Source organism: Paramisgurnus dabryanus, chromosome 5, assembly GCF_030506205.2.
Source record: "Paramisgurnus dabryanus chromosome 5, PD_genome_1.1, whole genome shotgun sequence".
NCBI classification, from domain to species: Eukaryota; Metazoa; Chordata; class Actinopteri; order Cypriniformes; family Cobitidae; genus Paramisgurnus; species Paramisgurnus dabryanus.
This window is the reverse complement of record NC_133341.1, coordinates 13,142,543-13,158,428: the sequence shown is the minus strand read 5'-3', so window position 1 is coordinate 13,158,428 and position 15,886 is coordinate 13,142,543. Positions and strand designations below refer to the sequence as shown.

Below are 15,886 nucleotides of genomic sequence, written 5' to 3'. Positions count from 1 at the left end.
GGGAGAGGCTCAGAAGGAATGCTTGTCTTTGGTGAAAGAGAGATCACATATAACACACGCCCCGATTGTGCTCATGTGAGTTGCAGGTAATCCTGGAGACAGGCCACATCGAATATTAAGCTGTAGAGCAAAGGTAAGAGCAATTGAAAAGTTGATAAAAACGTGTGCTGTTTTTTTTTGAAAATTGGTTTAGTTAACGTAACTTAGTAAAAATACAATTGATGGCTTGCAGAATTTAGAAATTGATAAAGTATATTTTGTTAGGTGTTTGCTGCATTGATTTTGTAGCCTCGGTCAGGAAAGAGGTCATTATAACAATACAATATATAGGCCCTATTGTATAAAGAAAATTTTTAAACTGTGTTATATAAATAGTAATTGTATGAAAAAGCATGTTGTTTCCAAACTTAAATACTTGCTTTTAGAATGTTTACTTTGTCTTTTCTCTGAAATTGTCTGGGACTCCAGTTTTTGAAAACTCCTGATCTGCAAATTTCACTTATTTATACTTAATGATTTTGTTTCAATGTTTTGTGTTTATCACACTGTAGAATTCGTCAAAAATGGCACACGTGTGGGTGAGTAAAGCCATATTCACTGAAGTGAATACTCATAAAGTGTATCTTTGATATTGTTATCTAAGATTTTGTTGCATTGTATTGCAGGACGACCTCAACAGTATGTTAACTGCTCCCTTGCCAGGGGTAAATAAGTTTATCTCATTCCCATACGTCATATACCATTTTCCAAAACCTTTATATGACTTCTTTGCTTAATGTTCAGGTGGGGGACAGAGGCACCATTAAACCCGTAGCCAACTTCAATGTTAATGAAGATGTTGCGGCTCTGCAAAAAGCAATTAAGGGTTTTGGTATGTAACATTTAGATAATAAAGTGTGTTTGTTATATGTGCATTGTATGTAGATGACTAGTTTAGTCTTATGGTCCTGTTGTGACATTTAATTGGGATATGTTGTGTTTTATATTTCATGAAGCATCACTGATGTTGGTTTCTTCAATTACCAGGAACAAATGAGAAGAATCTGATTGATATACTGACCCACAGAAGTAGCAGTCAAAAACAGGCCATTGCTAGAGCATATCAAGAAACCACAAAAAAGGTCAAATCTCTTGCGTATGGTCATTTGGATGCGTTTGTGTGTGCACACGATGATGAAAATCTTATTTGTTTGTTTTGAGCAACTCTTGTTGTGTTTATAGGTGCTTGTTAATGACCTGAAGGGCGATACCCATGGTGATTTTGAAAATGTGCTTGTTAGGCTCGCATCCCAGCCTGCAGTCAATGATGCCAAGGATATAATTAAGGCAACCAAAGTAAGCTATGTTCTCTTTCGGTATTTATTCTAATAAAAGTTTATCCTCAGTGTGCAATGTTCTAAACGGCAAAATTTACCATTGTTTGTGCTTTTTTTATTAATACCTTTATGAATTTCTTTCCAGGGGGCTGGAACCGACAACAGCATCCTGATAGAAATATTAGCCTCAAGGACAAATAAACAAATCAGAGATTTGTCTGCAGCTTATGCCGAGGGTGAGCTAAAGGGAAAATTATGCATCTATTTAATTTTAAAGGAGATAACTAGAATTTTAAAGAGCTAACTAGCAAAATACTAAATGCTATTATCATTTCTGCCCAATAGAAATGAAGAAAACAGTGGTACAGATGCTAAACCATGAAGTTTCAGGGAAATTTGGCAAAGCCATTATTTTGCTTGCTGAGGTGATTATATACACTTGTATGTCAATTTACTGTAACGAATGTAAGTGAAATCTTATCCATTCTCTAATTGTATTAACTTGTCTCTCACTGTAAGCCTGCTAGAGATGAGAGCACCAGTGTGAATGCAAGCCAGGCTAAAGATGATGCACAGGTAAAGAAAACTCTTTGCAATGTTTCTCTTTTTTTAGCCATGCACAATAAACTAATGTTTATTATTATTATTATTATTATTATTATTTTATTTACCAGCCATTTAAGCTAAATGTATCCGTTTGGGATTATATTTGTCCATATTCATATTAAATAATTAATTAATTTTCTATTCATAAATATTTCAGTAAAACTTTTTAACAAGATTATTACATCAAAAGGTCAATATTATTTGAACCAATCACAATGCAGACATACTGTAGAGCAGTGGTCACCAACCTTGTTCCTGGAGAGAGTTCACCTTCAACCCCAATCAAACACACCTAAACCTGCTAATCAAGCTTTTCACAGCTACCTAGAAATAAGAGGCAAGTGTGCTGGCGCAGGGTTGGATCTAACGTATTCAGGAGGGCAGATCTCCAGGAACAGGGTTGGTGACCACTGCTGTAGACAAACAGCAATTTACCTTGTCCTTTGTTGTGAGACCCCTTGTTCATGCAACGTTCTTGCAACAACAAGTACAATACAACTAAATCAAAACAGTAAATTATATTGTCTTTTTCACAATCATGTTTCAACGCTGCTTTACAGAGAATGCATGTTAATGTCAGAAAACGAAGTTGTTAGATAATATAACTTATAGTGTTTTTACTTATAGTGAAGTCCTTGTGTGTGTAGGTGTGGGTGTCATCTCTTCATAGATGTTGTGTCATCTGTAGTCTGCATAAAAATTTGGATCCAGCTGGTGCATGTTGTCTCTAGTTGCCATATAAATAAACATAGTTGAGAAGAATCTAATACAGGTGCTGGTCATATAATTAGAATATCATCAAAAAGTTGATTAATTTCACTAATTCCATTTCAAAAGTGAAACTTGTATATTATATTCATTCATTTCACACATACTGATATTTCAAATGTTTATTTCTCTTAATCTTGATACTTATAACTGACAACTAAAGAAAATCCCAAATTTAGTATATTAGAATATTGTGAAAAGGTTCAATATTACAGACAGCTGGTGCCACACTCTAATCAGCTAATTAGCTCAAAACATCTGCAAAGGCCTTTAAATGGTCTCTCAGTCTTGTTCTGTAGACTACACAATCATGGCAAAGTCTGCTGACATAACAGTTGTCCAAAAGACGACAAGGAGGGCAAGATACAAAAGGTCAATGCAAAAGAGGCTGGCTGTTCACAGAGCTATGTGTCCAAGCACATTAATAGAGGCAAAGGGAAGGAAAAGATGTGGTACAAAAAAAGTTTATCAGAAAATTAGAATATCACTTAAGACCAACACAAAGAAGGCACTTTTAGAAATCTGTGTCAACTGAAAAGAATGAACATGAAAAGTATTAGCATGTACAGCAATCAATACTTAGTTGGGGGTCCGTTTGGAGAATGGAGTCGATCAGTCAGTGGCACCGCTCAGATGTTATGAGAGCCCAGGTTGCTCTGATAGTGGCCTTCAGCTCTTCTGCATTGTTGGGTCTGGCATGTCGCATCTTCCTCTTCACAATACCCCATAGATTTTCTATGGGGTTAAGGTCAGGCGAGTTTGCTGGCCAATTATGAACAGGGATACCATGGTCCTTAAACCAGGCACTGGTAGCTTTGGCTCTGTGTGCAGGTGCCAAATGCTGTTGGAAAATGAAATCTGCATCTCCATACAGTTGGTCAGCAGAAGGAAGCATGAAGTGTTCTAAAACCTGGTATATGGTTGCATTGACCTTGGACCTCAGAAAACACAGTGGACCAACACTAGCAGATGACATGGCACCCCAAACCATCACTGACTGTGGAAACTTTACACTGGACCTCAAGCAACGTGGATTGTGTGCCTCTCTTCTCTTTCTCTAGTCTCTGGAACCCTGATTTCCAAAGGAAATGTAAAATTTCCTTTCATCAGAGAACATAACTTTGGACCATTCAGCAGTAGTCCAGAAGTGAGACGCTTCTGACGCTGTCTGTTGTTCCAGAGTAGCTTTACACAAGGAATGTGACAGCTGAGTCTCATGCCTTGCATATGTGTGTGCGTAGTGGTTCTTGAAGCACTGACTCCAGCTGCAGTCCACTCTTTTTGATTCTCCCCCACATTTTCGAATGTGTTTTGTTTCACAACGCTTTCCAGGGTGTGGTTATCCCTATTGCTTGTACACTTTTTTCTACCACATCTTTTCCTTCCCTTTGCCTCTCTATTTATTTGCTTAGGGCACACTCACACTATCCAAACCAAACCGCGCTCGGGCGCGTTTGACCCCCAAAGCCTGGTTTGTTTGACTAGTGTGATCGCTCTGTTCCGTGCCCGGGCGCGAATTGTTTAATTGCGCCGCGGCCGGGTTGCAGAGGTGGGCCGGAGCGCGGTTCACTTGGGCTCAGGCGCGGAAGGTGAAGACGTTAGTTGCGCGACCACTCACATTAATCTGCCTCCGTAAAAACCTTTTGCTGCGAGCAGCGGGGTAACGTGAATGTCCGAGCTGCACACTTGACAGATCAACTAAGCAATATGATGACATGTGAGAGGGCTGTCTGTAATCGCGCACCAAATGACTCAGAATAAAAAACACAGACTTTTCATTACGGTGGGTTCCAGTGTTAAGAGAGCGCTTTACTTCCTGCTTTTTTCAAAACAATCGCATCTTAATGACCAAAGCGAGCCCGGACTCGGATTGATAAGAAGTACAGTGTGAGTGCGTGCATCTGGGGGAGTAGGGAGGGTTGACAATCGCGCTGGGGCATGGTTTGGTTTGGATAATGTGAGTGCGCCCTAAGACACAGAGCTCTGTGAACAGCTAGGCTCTTTTGCAATTACCTTTTGTATCTTGCCCTCCTTGTGCAAGGTGTCAATGGCGTCTTTTGGAAAACTGTTATGCAGCAGTCTTCCCCATGATTGTGTAGCCTACAGAACTAGACTGTGAGACCATTTAAAGGCCTTTCCATGTGTTTTTACTTAATTAGCTGATTAGAGTGTGGCACCAGGTCAACATGATCTCACAAATTTCCGTGAAATAGTCACGCATTATTTTGCTCAGTTTTGCGTGACATTGTCACGTATTTCCACCACATTACGTGCCCCTGACATGACTTTCTTTTCTGTGACAGTTTCACGTATTGGTTACTCAACTGTTTTTCCTATTTTTAAAAACAATTGTCGCTTCGGTTTGGGGTTAGATTTGCTGTTTGCGTTAGGATGTCACTTAATGTATTGGTTTATAAAAAAAAATGTGTATGCTTTTTAAACCATCATCGCCTGACGTTAGGGTTAGAGTTGGGTTTGGGTAAGGATGTCATTTTATGTAACAGAAAGTTGTTCTAACCCCAAACCGAAGCGACAATTGTAAGAAAATAGGAAAAACAGTTGAGAAACTGTCACGGAAAAGAAAGTCGTGTCAGGGGCACGTAATGTGGTGGAAATACGTGACAATGCCACGCAAAACTGAGCAAAATAATGCGTGACTATTTCACGTATTTTGTGAGATCAGGTTGCACCAGGTGTCTTCAATAATGAACCTTTTCACAATATTCTAATTTTCTGAGATACTGAATTTGGGGTTTTCCTTAGTTGTCAGTTATAATGATCAAATTTAAAAAAAATAAACATTTGAAATACATCAGTCTGTGTGTAATGAATGAATATAATATACAAGTTTCACATTTTTTATGGAATTAGTGAAAAAAACAACGTTTTGATGATATTGTAATTACATGACCAGTACCTGTATATAGGATTTTGCATAATGCAGTTGTATAATTAGGCTATGTGCATTGTTCCCTCTTTAGGCACTCTATAATGCAGGAGAGAAGAGGTTGGGAACTGATGAGTCCAAGTTTATCGAGATCCTTTGTAAAAGGAGCATCCCTCAACTAAGACAAAGTACAAACACAATAATCCAACTAAACATGGATTCATATGAAAACGTACAAAATTGCAGCTGTGTTTTAAATTGAACTTTTAACGTACCATTGCAGCATTAGTGGAATATAAAAACATCAGTGGGAAGACTCTGCAGAAGAGCATTGAGAAGGAAATGTCTGGGAACCTGGAAGAGTTGCTGGTTACCATTGGTATTGTTTTGTTTTAAATATAAAAAAATCAATGTACACATGGAACAAGAATTTGGCACAATGTTGGTGTTCTGAATTTGCACCAAATTTTATTTTAACAAAGTGCTTTTTTCTTCACAGTGAAATGTGTAATGAACACTCCAGCATACTTTGCCGAAAAACTCCATAAAAGCATGAAGGTACAAATATAACAGGCTCTTCATAGTATTATACCATAATATAACCCATCCTTTATAGCTCATCATCATGCTTTAAATCTGTAACCTTCAGGGTATAGGCACAGATGAAGACACTCTGACCAGGATAATGGTCAGTCGTGCAGAAGTTGACATGATGGACATCAAAGCTGAATACAAAAAGCTTTATCAGCGTACACTCGGCAAGGCAATAAGTGTAAGTTTTCTGAGCATGATATTCACCCATGCAGCTTTGCATACTTCTCAGATGAATTTAAAGCAGATACTTGAATGACAATTGGACATCCTGAGCATGGTTTCTTGATTTTAGGTTTGTTTGTTTATTCAGATATGTTTTTAGGGCTGAACACAGGACTATAGCTCTACGGGTAAGAGGTGGGAATCATTTTCATGGGTAGGGGCCAAGAGCTATACGCAGCCCATAATGTCAAGCTGTAGCCCTCACTTGAATGCTTCTCCACAATCTCAAGACATCATGGTTTTCACAAATCATGTGTTGTCACTATAAACTGTATAATCAAAACTAGAAATGAGGGATTTATTTCCCTTTGACTTACTGTAGTCAGATTTTCATAGCTGACAGTGGGAAAAGACTAATTTCTCATCTCTGTCATCACCATCCCCTGTCCAGTGGAATGATGATGCAACATTTTATGCAAATGAAACTGATTTTTTTGTGGTGATAGATGACTTGCTTGAGTTTGACTTTCTGATCCGCTATGTTCTTAGTCTCAGTGATTATAACTCTGAATGAATTTTGTTTTGCTTTATTTCAGACGGATGTGTCTGGAAACTATGAAGACTGCTTAATGATGATTTGTGGAGCAGACTAGTAAAGGAAAACTACCTGCTAAACATCCTAAACAGGTCTGTCAAAGATCTGTGGTCTGTCACAATGTGGTCATGTTGCTTTATTATTTGTATGCCGTTAACAAATGCAAACCCTTATTTACTTTAAATCTTTTCTTTTTATACATTTTTACATTGATTTAATAGTAGTTGTCTGCTTTTTTTTGGGATATGTTTACTTCAGGATTAAATGGGTGATGGTAAAACCCAAGAAGGAACAGTATATGAAGTGTAATTCATGTTAATTTGTGAAGAATTTCTAAATTGTAACCAACATAAATCTGTTTCGATAAATGGACCGGGACGACTGGACAGTAATGGAAATGACTTTAACAGTTACTAAGCTACATTGGAAAAATGATTTAGACTAGACTGTATTTTTCAAAATGCTAATATATTTAATACAAAAGAAAGTTATTCTTTCCATGTCTGTTTTTACCTCTGTCATTGGCCAACATGTTTTTTTTAACTGCACTGATAAAATGTAATGAATAAAAGAGTAATGTGTGAAACTTCTCTGCTGCAGTGGTCTGTTTGTTTTATAACAAGATGGTTCCTGTGCTATCTGTTTACTGCAACCTTTCCTTTATACAGTTAAAGGGGACATTTGACATAACTTTTTTAAGATGTCAAATAATTATTTGGTGTCCCCAGAGTACATGTGTGAAGTTCTAGCTCAAAATAAAATAAAGATAATTTATTATAGCATGTTAAAATTGCCACTTTGTAGGTGTGAGCAAAAATGTGCCGTTTTTTGGGTGTGTCCTTTAAAATGCAAATGAGCTGATCTCTGCACTAAATAGCAGTGTGGTGGTTGGATAGTGCAAATTAAGGGGCGGTGTTATCCCATTCTGACATCACAAGGGGAGCCAAATTTCAATTACCTATTTTTTCACATGCTTGCAGTGAATGGATTTTTTAAACTAAGTTACTGGGTTGTTCTTTTTCATGTTTTCTAGGTTGATAGAAAGTTTAATCAAATTGGCAAGTTTAATCAAATTTGTTATGCAAGTCCATTGAACCTGGTATTTAAAGTTTTTGACTAGCGATGAGTTGACATCACTTTTAAAACAATTAAGTTAAAGGAAAACAAAAACTTATGTTGATATGACTTTTTTACAATTCCGCTAACTCAATCTTTATTAAGTTCACTGAAAAAAAATATTCATTCAATTTACAAATTAATTTTTTTAAGTGGTTGCAATCAATTTTTTTAAGCTACATTTAAACAAAAGTTTTTTATTTTAATTTTTTTTACTAATCTTTTTTGTTAAAAAGTAGCAAGTGTGGAGCGATCAGATTTGTATTTGATTGGGTTGATAAAAATGGCTTTGTATTTTGTATTTTTGGTTATATTAAATTAAATTTTTGGCTACATTTAAAATCTTAACATATGATCATTTAATAATTGTTGAAATAGAAATGTTTGTTTTCAAATGCTAAATAGGTGTCCAATGATTTGATAAATAAACGATTGCTGAGTATTGTACCCCTAGTAAAGTGGTCTCAAACTCCCAGCCCGCAAGCCATTTGCTGCCCACCCTCCCCTTCTCTGTGGGCCGCCTCACTTTTCACCAATATAGCATTATCTAGCCCGCAAATATTAATCTATTTTTTGATTAAATGTTTAAGGGTTCGTTCACATGTCGCGTGTAACAACTAAAAGCCACCTCTACCACGTCTCGTGTGAACACACAGTTACTCAGAGAATGCAGTGGAGTTCACATCAAGTCACAGCTTCTAACTGTGCGTTCACACAAGACGCGGTAGCGATTCGCGCGTAGTTGGACACTTGAACATTTTGAGTTTACACCCTTCATTCACGCGTGAAAGGTGCGCATGAAATTCTAGTCATTGCAGACATTCACGTGGAAATTCACGTCATGGGAGGGGCTTCTGCGTTCGCTTCCTGTAATCATATCACTACTAGAGCAAGCTCCAGATTGGTTAAAGTGGCGCGAATATCCGACAAAGTTCAGATTTTTCAACTCGCGCATTTCCCGCGGCATTCCGCGCCGCAGGATGGCTATTTGCGTATTTGCATTGACTAAATATGTAAATCACTCGCGCTTGCCACCTCTTCCGCGTTTGGTGTGAACGCACAGTAATGGAAACACATAGGGAGGCAGAGCGGTACATGTAATGCAAAACATATTAAACTACAGATAAGAAAAAGAGCCATTAAGTGCCCAGGTTAAGAAAAGAGGAAAGATGAGGAGAAACGTTCAAAGAATAAAAGTATGTATGCTGCTATAATGAAGTAGGCTATATAATGAATTATATATATCATTATGTAGCTTGCTATGCAATTACACATAGAGCAGTAATATTATTTTTTATGTCCAACTAGCTGTAACATTGACCCATTCAAAAGTTTCAGGTTCACTTATTAATATTTTTCCACATAACAGCAAATTCATTAAAACTGTGGAATAACAAAGATGGAGTCAATACTATGACTAAAAATTCAAAATAAATCAAGAGAATCACTTACTGGTGGTATTTTTTATAATAGTTTATAAATGTAAACTGAAATTGAATTTGTTAGTTTAGTGCAAGGTTTTAATAGGCCTTAGTTATTTAAGATAATGTTAAGAAAATATTTATTAAATAACAAAATTTAATTTAAAGAAATATTTTACTTTTTTGAACGTTAAAATAGCTCTGTGGCCCTCCGATCAAATGTCTCAGAAATGGCCCCAAGCCAGTTTGAATTTGAGACCCCTGCCCTAGTTGAAGTAGTTGTTTAGTTTAGATAATGATATTAAGGGTTAGCACACCTTTGCCTAAATGACTGCCTGACACACAATTATTATATTTATGATAACAATCAAATGTATAATTAGTTAGAAACTAGTTGCTATGAATACAGGTGCCATCATTCTTATGAATTACTTGTTTGTCAGTGTTGCTAATTCAAATGAGTCCATTCATTGTCAGATTTTGCATGACTCAATCAGAGTCAATGTAATGGTGAAGCAATCAAACAGTCCAACTGATAGAATGTTTGCCAAGAAATGTCATGCTCCATTGTAAAAGTATTTTTTAGTATTTTCAAAATATAAAATACAGTTCTTTATTTTGATACATGTTGTGGCTGCTGTATTTTGTAGTTTATTTTGACACACTTAAAACTGAGGTATTTAGTATTTTATTTTAAAATACATTTAGGTGTCTTTGCCCAACCCTGCATACAGTATTGATGAAATATCAAGCTTAAATGCACTGTAAGTGACTTTGGGAAAGTGACTTCCAAAAAAACATGCAAAAATATTAAATGAGCCTTTACATAGGTTTTAAAAGAATAAGAGTGCATGTTTAATTTTTGTTTAAGTAGTACATTCATATCACTGCTTTGGATGCTTATCTAGGGAGAGGCTCAGAAGGAATGCGTGTCTTTTGTGAAAGTTAGATGACATAAAACACACACCCTGATTGTGCTCAGGTGAGTTGCAAGTACACTCGGGGACAGGCTACATCAAATATTAAACTGTAGAGCAAAGGTAAGCGCATTTGAAAAGTTGACTAAAATTGTATTTACTAAGTTATGTAAACCAAATTTTTAAAAACAACACAGATAATTTTTGGAGTTTAGAAATAGTTAGTGTTGTAAGAAACGGTATTTGCTGCATAAACCTTGATCTATAGCCTCATTCAGGAAAGGACTAACTATACTGTATTATATGAAGAAATCTTTAAACTGTGTTAGATAAATAATAACAGAACTATTAAAAAAGCATATTGTTTCCTAACTTAAATAATTGGCTAGACTTTTTTTTTATTAGAATTTTTACTTTGTCTCTTTTCTGAAATTGTCCTGGGACCTCTGGGGTTGGAAAACCTCGATCTACCTACATACTGTATATCTGCAAATTTCACTTACTAGTAATCAACAATTTTTTTGTTTTTATCACACTATAGAATTATTCAAAAATGGCACATGTGTGGGTGAGTAAATCCATATTAACTGAAGTGAATACTCATGAAGTGTGTGTATGTGATATAGTTAAGATTTAATTGCACTGTATTGCAGGACGACCTCGAAAGTATGTTAAGAGCTCCTTTGCCAGGGGTAAACAACTAAAATATAATAAATAACTAATAAGTCCATTTGAAGCCCATACTTCATATACAATTTTCCAAAACCTTTATATCAATTCTTTGCTTCAGACAGGGGACAGAGGCACCATTAAAGCCAAAGCTAACTTCAATGTTGATGAAGATGTTGCGGCTCTCCGCAAAGCAATTCAGGGCATGGGTATGTAACATTCAGATGAGAAGTGTATTAGTGTATTTGTAATATGTGCCTTATGGTCCTGTTATGACATGACAATGAAAAATGAGTGTTTTATATTTCATGAAGCCTTACTGGTGTTGGTTTCTTCAATTACCAGGAACAAATGAGAAGTCTCTGATTGATATACTGACCCACAGAAGTAGCAGTCAAAAACAGGCCATTGCTAGAGCATATCAAGAAAGCACAAAAAAGGTCAAATCTTGCATATGGTCATTTGGATGTGTTTGTGTGTGCACACGATGTTGAAATCTTATTTGTTTGTTTTGAGCAACTCTTGTTGTGTTTATAGGTGCTTGTTAATGACCTGAAGGGCGATACCCATGGCAAGTTTGAAGATTTGATTGTTAGGCTCGCTTCCCAGCCTGCAGTCAATGATGCTAAGGATATAATTAAGGCAACCAAAGTAAGTTATGTTCCTTTCCAGTATTCAATATCTTCAGTGTAAATTTTTTTAAATGGCAAATTTTACTACTGTTTGTGCTTTTTTTATTGATATCTTACCTTCATGAATTTCTTGCTAGGGGGCTGGAACAGACACCCACATCCTGATAGAAATATTAGCCTCAAGGACAAATAAACAAATCAAGGAGTTGTCTGCAGCTTATGCTGAGGGTGAGCTATCCGGAAAATTTTAAGAATCTATATCATTTTAAAGGACAACAGCTAGCTAGCAAAATATTAAATGCTATTATCATTTCTGCCCAATAGAAATGAAGAAAACGCTGGTACAGAATCTAAACCATGAAGTTTCAGGGAAATTAGGCAAAGCCATTATTTTGCTTGCTGAGGTGATTATATACACTTGTATGTCAATTTACTGTAACGAATGTAAGTGAAATCTTATCCATTCTCTAATTGTATTAACTTGTCTCTCATTGTAAGCCTGCTAGAGATGAGAGCACCAGTGTGAATGCAAGCAAGGCTAAAGAGGATGCACAGGTAAAGAAAACTCTTTGCAATGTTTCTCTTTTGGAGCATGTTGTAGTCTTTAGTTGCCTTTTAAATAAGCATATTAAAAACATTTTTGTGAAGCATATAATATTTATGAGTTATATAAGTATGTTTATTGTTCCTTCTATAGGCACTCTATAATGCAGGAGAAAAGAAGTTGGGAACTGATGAGTCCAAGTTTATAGAGATCCTCTGTAAAAGGAGCATCCCTCAACTAAGACAAAGTACAAACACAGTAACTAGTAAACAAAGATTTACATGAAAATGTACAAAATTGCAGGTGTGTTTCAAATTGAACTTGAAATGTCCCATTGCAGCATTAGTGGAATATAAAAACATCAGTGGGAAGACTCTGCAGAAGAGCATTGAGAAGGAAATGTCTGGAGACTTGGAAGAGTTACTGGTTACCATTGGTATTGTTTTGTTTTTATTATAAAGAATCATTGTACACATGGAACAAGAATTTGGCACATTTTTTTATATTTTTTATTTCAACAAAGCCCTTTTTTCTTCACAGTGAAATGTGTAATGAACACTCCAGCATACTTTGCTGAAAAACTCCATAAAAGCATGAAGGTACAAATACAAACATAGCTCTTCATAGTTGTGTATTATAACATAATATTCTTTTATAACTCGTCCTTGTGCTTTAAATCTATAACTTTCAGGGAGCAGGCACAGATGAAGACACTCTTACCAGGATAATGGCCAGCCGTGCAGAAGTTGACATGATGGACATCAAAGCTGAATACAAAAAGCTCTATCAGCGTCCACTCGGCAAGGCAATAAGTGTAAGTTTATTCAGAGATGGCTGAACTCAGGGCTATAGCTCTATGGGCAGTTCTTCATACCTGACAATGGGAAAATACTAATTTCTCATCTCTGTCATCACCATCCCCTGTCCTCTGGAATGATTATCCTATATTTGTGATGCAACATTTTATGCAAATGAAACTCATTTATTTGTGGTTATAGATGATTTGCTTGAGTTTGACTTTCTGATCTGCTATGTTTTTAGTCTCGGTGTTTATAACTGTGGGTGATTTTGCTCTGCTTTTTTAGACGGATGTGTCTGGAAACTACGAAGACCTCTTAATGATGATTTGTGGAACAGACTAGTAGAGGAAAACTACCTGCTAAACATCCTAAACAGGTCTGTCAAAGATCTGTGGTCTATCACAATGTAGTCATGTTGCTTTATTATTTGTATGCCGTCAACAAATGCAAACCCTTATTTACTTTAAATCTTTTCTTTGATACAATTTTTTCATTGATTGAATGGTTGTCAGCTTTTTTGGGAAATATATAATATATGTTTACTTCAGGATTAAATGGGTGATGGTAAAACCAAAGAAGGTACAGAATATGAAGGGTAATTCATATTGATTTGTAGTTTTTCTAAATCATAACCAACATAAATCTGTGTTGGTAAATGGACCAGGGACGACTGGACAGTAATGGAAATGACTTTAACAGTTACTAAGCTAAATTAGAAAAATTATTTAGACTTTAGACTGTTTTTTGCAAACTGCAAATATATTTAATACAAAAGAAAGTACAGTTTTTACATATTGTATTGTGAGATGAACTTTGTTCTTACAATGTAAAGACTAATGTGTACTGTATCAACAGTGTGGTTACACATTGTCTGGGCTTTGTTTAAAAACAAAGTGAAAATAATTCAGCCACTTTTTCTTATTGGTCTAAATGTCATTTTGTTATTTTTTCCATGTCTGTTTCTGTCTCTGTCATTAAATTTATTTTGGCCATCATGTTTTCTTTAAACTTTTTGTGCACTGATAAAATGAAAAAAAAAAACTAATGTGTGAAACTTCTCTGCTGTAGTGGTCTGTTTGTTTTACAACAAGATGTTCTCATGGTTCCTGTGATTTGTTTACTATCTTTCCTTTATACCCTTAATTTGGCTTTTTATTGCAAATTTGCTTTTAACTGAAATTTTGAATAAATTGTAAAACACATGCTGCATGCAAGTTTCATCAAATTGGTTATGCAAGTTTATTGAACCAATTTTAACTAGTTATGAGTTTACATAACTTAAAAAACAAGTTGCTTTTTAATCTTAATGTGTTAAGTTAAAGTAAAACAGAAACTTATGTTAATATGACTTTTTTTTTTAAATACAGCTAATTTAATTTTCATTAAGTTGTAACTAATGAAGGACAAAAATAGACCCTAAAGTTGAAACAACACATTAAAAATAATATTACCTATCCAATTTAAATTAAGATGTAAATTTTGATGTTTAATAATTATGCAAAATAAATTACAGTTGCATGACAAACCATGGGCAACATAAATCATAACTGCACAGATTATCACTGCGAAAAATCAAGACACTTTTGTGCCAAATATTGCACAGTGTCGAGTCATCTGTTTGGGGGGTTAATGCTGATGAAATTTAGGGTCAGGGGAGTTTATCTTTATTGAGTGAAGAGAGATGCCTGAGGGAACAATAAATCTTCATTAATCCCAAGTAATGATGCCAAGACTGTCATTCAGTCCTCTATCTCTCCATCGACCTATCTGTAGCGATTATCACATAGCTGTCACATTTGTAGAGACAGTAAATGCATCCACAAAACATATCACTTTTCTTTTCTGGATATTTTAAATGGACAATTTAAACAGGTCATGATTTCCTTTTGTACATGTTCTGCAGTTAAGCACAATTTTTAAGTTATTTTACATTTACCTTTTAACCATAGATAAACAACGTATGGTATATTGGATTAAAAAAATGTGACTTGTGTTTTTAGTCGAAAGAGCCATTAATATTTCAAGCTTTATCCTGTAGTGTAGATAAACAATATATTGTTATATTGTCAGTCTGGGATCATGGGGCACCTGCTCGTTATAAATCAGTATTTAACCAGAGGAGGGCGCTACATTTTCACAAACTAAGTAACAAAGGCACATCAGGACGTCGAAGGTCTTGTAACAACTGTCTGCCTGACTCGTTGTCATCACGTGACTGCCTCTATTTTACGTAATTCTACCAACACATTATGCTGAATTTTATTATGAATTTTTACCTGTTTTAGTTTTGAAATACAGCGAAATATAATCTTAATCTCAACCAGAATCTGTGGTTTCTATTAAAATAATTTATTAATGAATCATATTTTGGCACGTGCAAATAGGTAAGTTTAGATCTATTGGATGTATGGTTATCTATTTTTGTAAACGATATATGAAGCAGTATGCAGTACGTACATCTTTAGCTAATTGTGCGTTACAATGAATAAAACAAACAAACAGAGAAAAACAGAAGAAACATATTACATCTTTAGATGTTGCATTTTAATGTTTTTTTTTATGAAGGAATATATTTTCAACAACTGTAGCAGTGTACACAATGCATAACACAATGCATTTCTCATTAAACAGTACATCACATAACGTTACTCCCAAACAATTCATTCACATCATTCAGGGACTATAAACATTGGTTATGATATTTATCACGCAAACTGCCAAGCACAGACAGCTATTCTTGCCATCCCATCAGAGAACAGCGTCTACGCGACGCATCCCGTTCACACCAATCATGACAATGGGAAGGAATCGGACAAAAACAAGTTAGGTTGTCAGACAGGCCGATTGGGCAATAACAAA

At 35.6% G+C, this 15,886-nt stretch overlaps 2 protein-coding genes across 2 annotated transcripts; both read left to right on the top strand.

The window, feature by feature from the left end:
* Positions 1–17: 17 nt before the first annotated feature.
* On the top strand, positions 18–7,518 carry LOC135748901 (annexin A3-like). The gene is made up of 14 exons (XM_065267214.2): positions 18–133; positions 552–578; positions 666–704; positions 784–871; positions 1,027–1,121; positions 1,222–1,335; positions 1,462–1,552; positions 1,662–1,741; positions 1,836–1,892; positions 5,672–5,765; positions 5,861–5,956; positions 6,077–6,135; positions 6,227–6,349; positions 6,930–7,518. The coding sequence occupies exons 2-14, from the start codon at positions 564–566 to the stop codon at positions 6,984–6,986; spliced, it is 1,008 nt and encodes a 335-aa protein (XP_065123286.2). The 5' UTR covers positions 18–133; positions 552–563; the 3' UTR covers positions 6,987–7,518.
* A 2,891-nt stretch (positions 7,519–10,409) lies between these two features.
* anxa3a (annexin A3a) lies at positions 10,410–14,085 on the top strand. The gene is made up of 14 exons (XM_065267080.2): positions 10,410–10,505; positions 10,924–10,950; positions 11,036–11,074; positions 11,173–11,260; positions 11,397–11,491; positions 11,589–11,702; positions 11,821–11,911; positions 12,008–12,087; positions 12,182–12,238; positions 12,381–12,474; positions 12,568–12,663; positions 12,768–12,826; positions 12,919–13,041; positions 13,313–14,085. Exons 2-14 carry the CDS (start codon positions 10,936–10,938, stop codon positions 13,367–13,369), a joined length of 1,008 nt encoding a protein of 335 aa, XP_065123152.1. The 5' UTR covers positions 10,410–10,505; positions 10,924–10,935; the 3' UTR covers positions 13,370–14,085.
* The last annotated feature ends 1,801 nt before the right edge of the window (positions 14,086–15,886 follow it).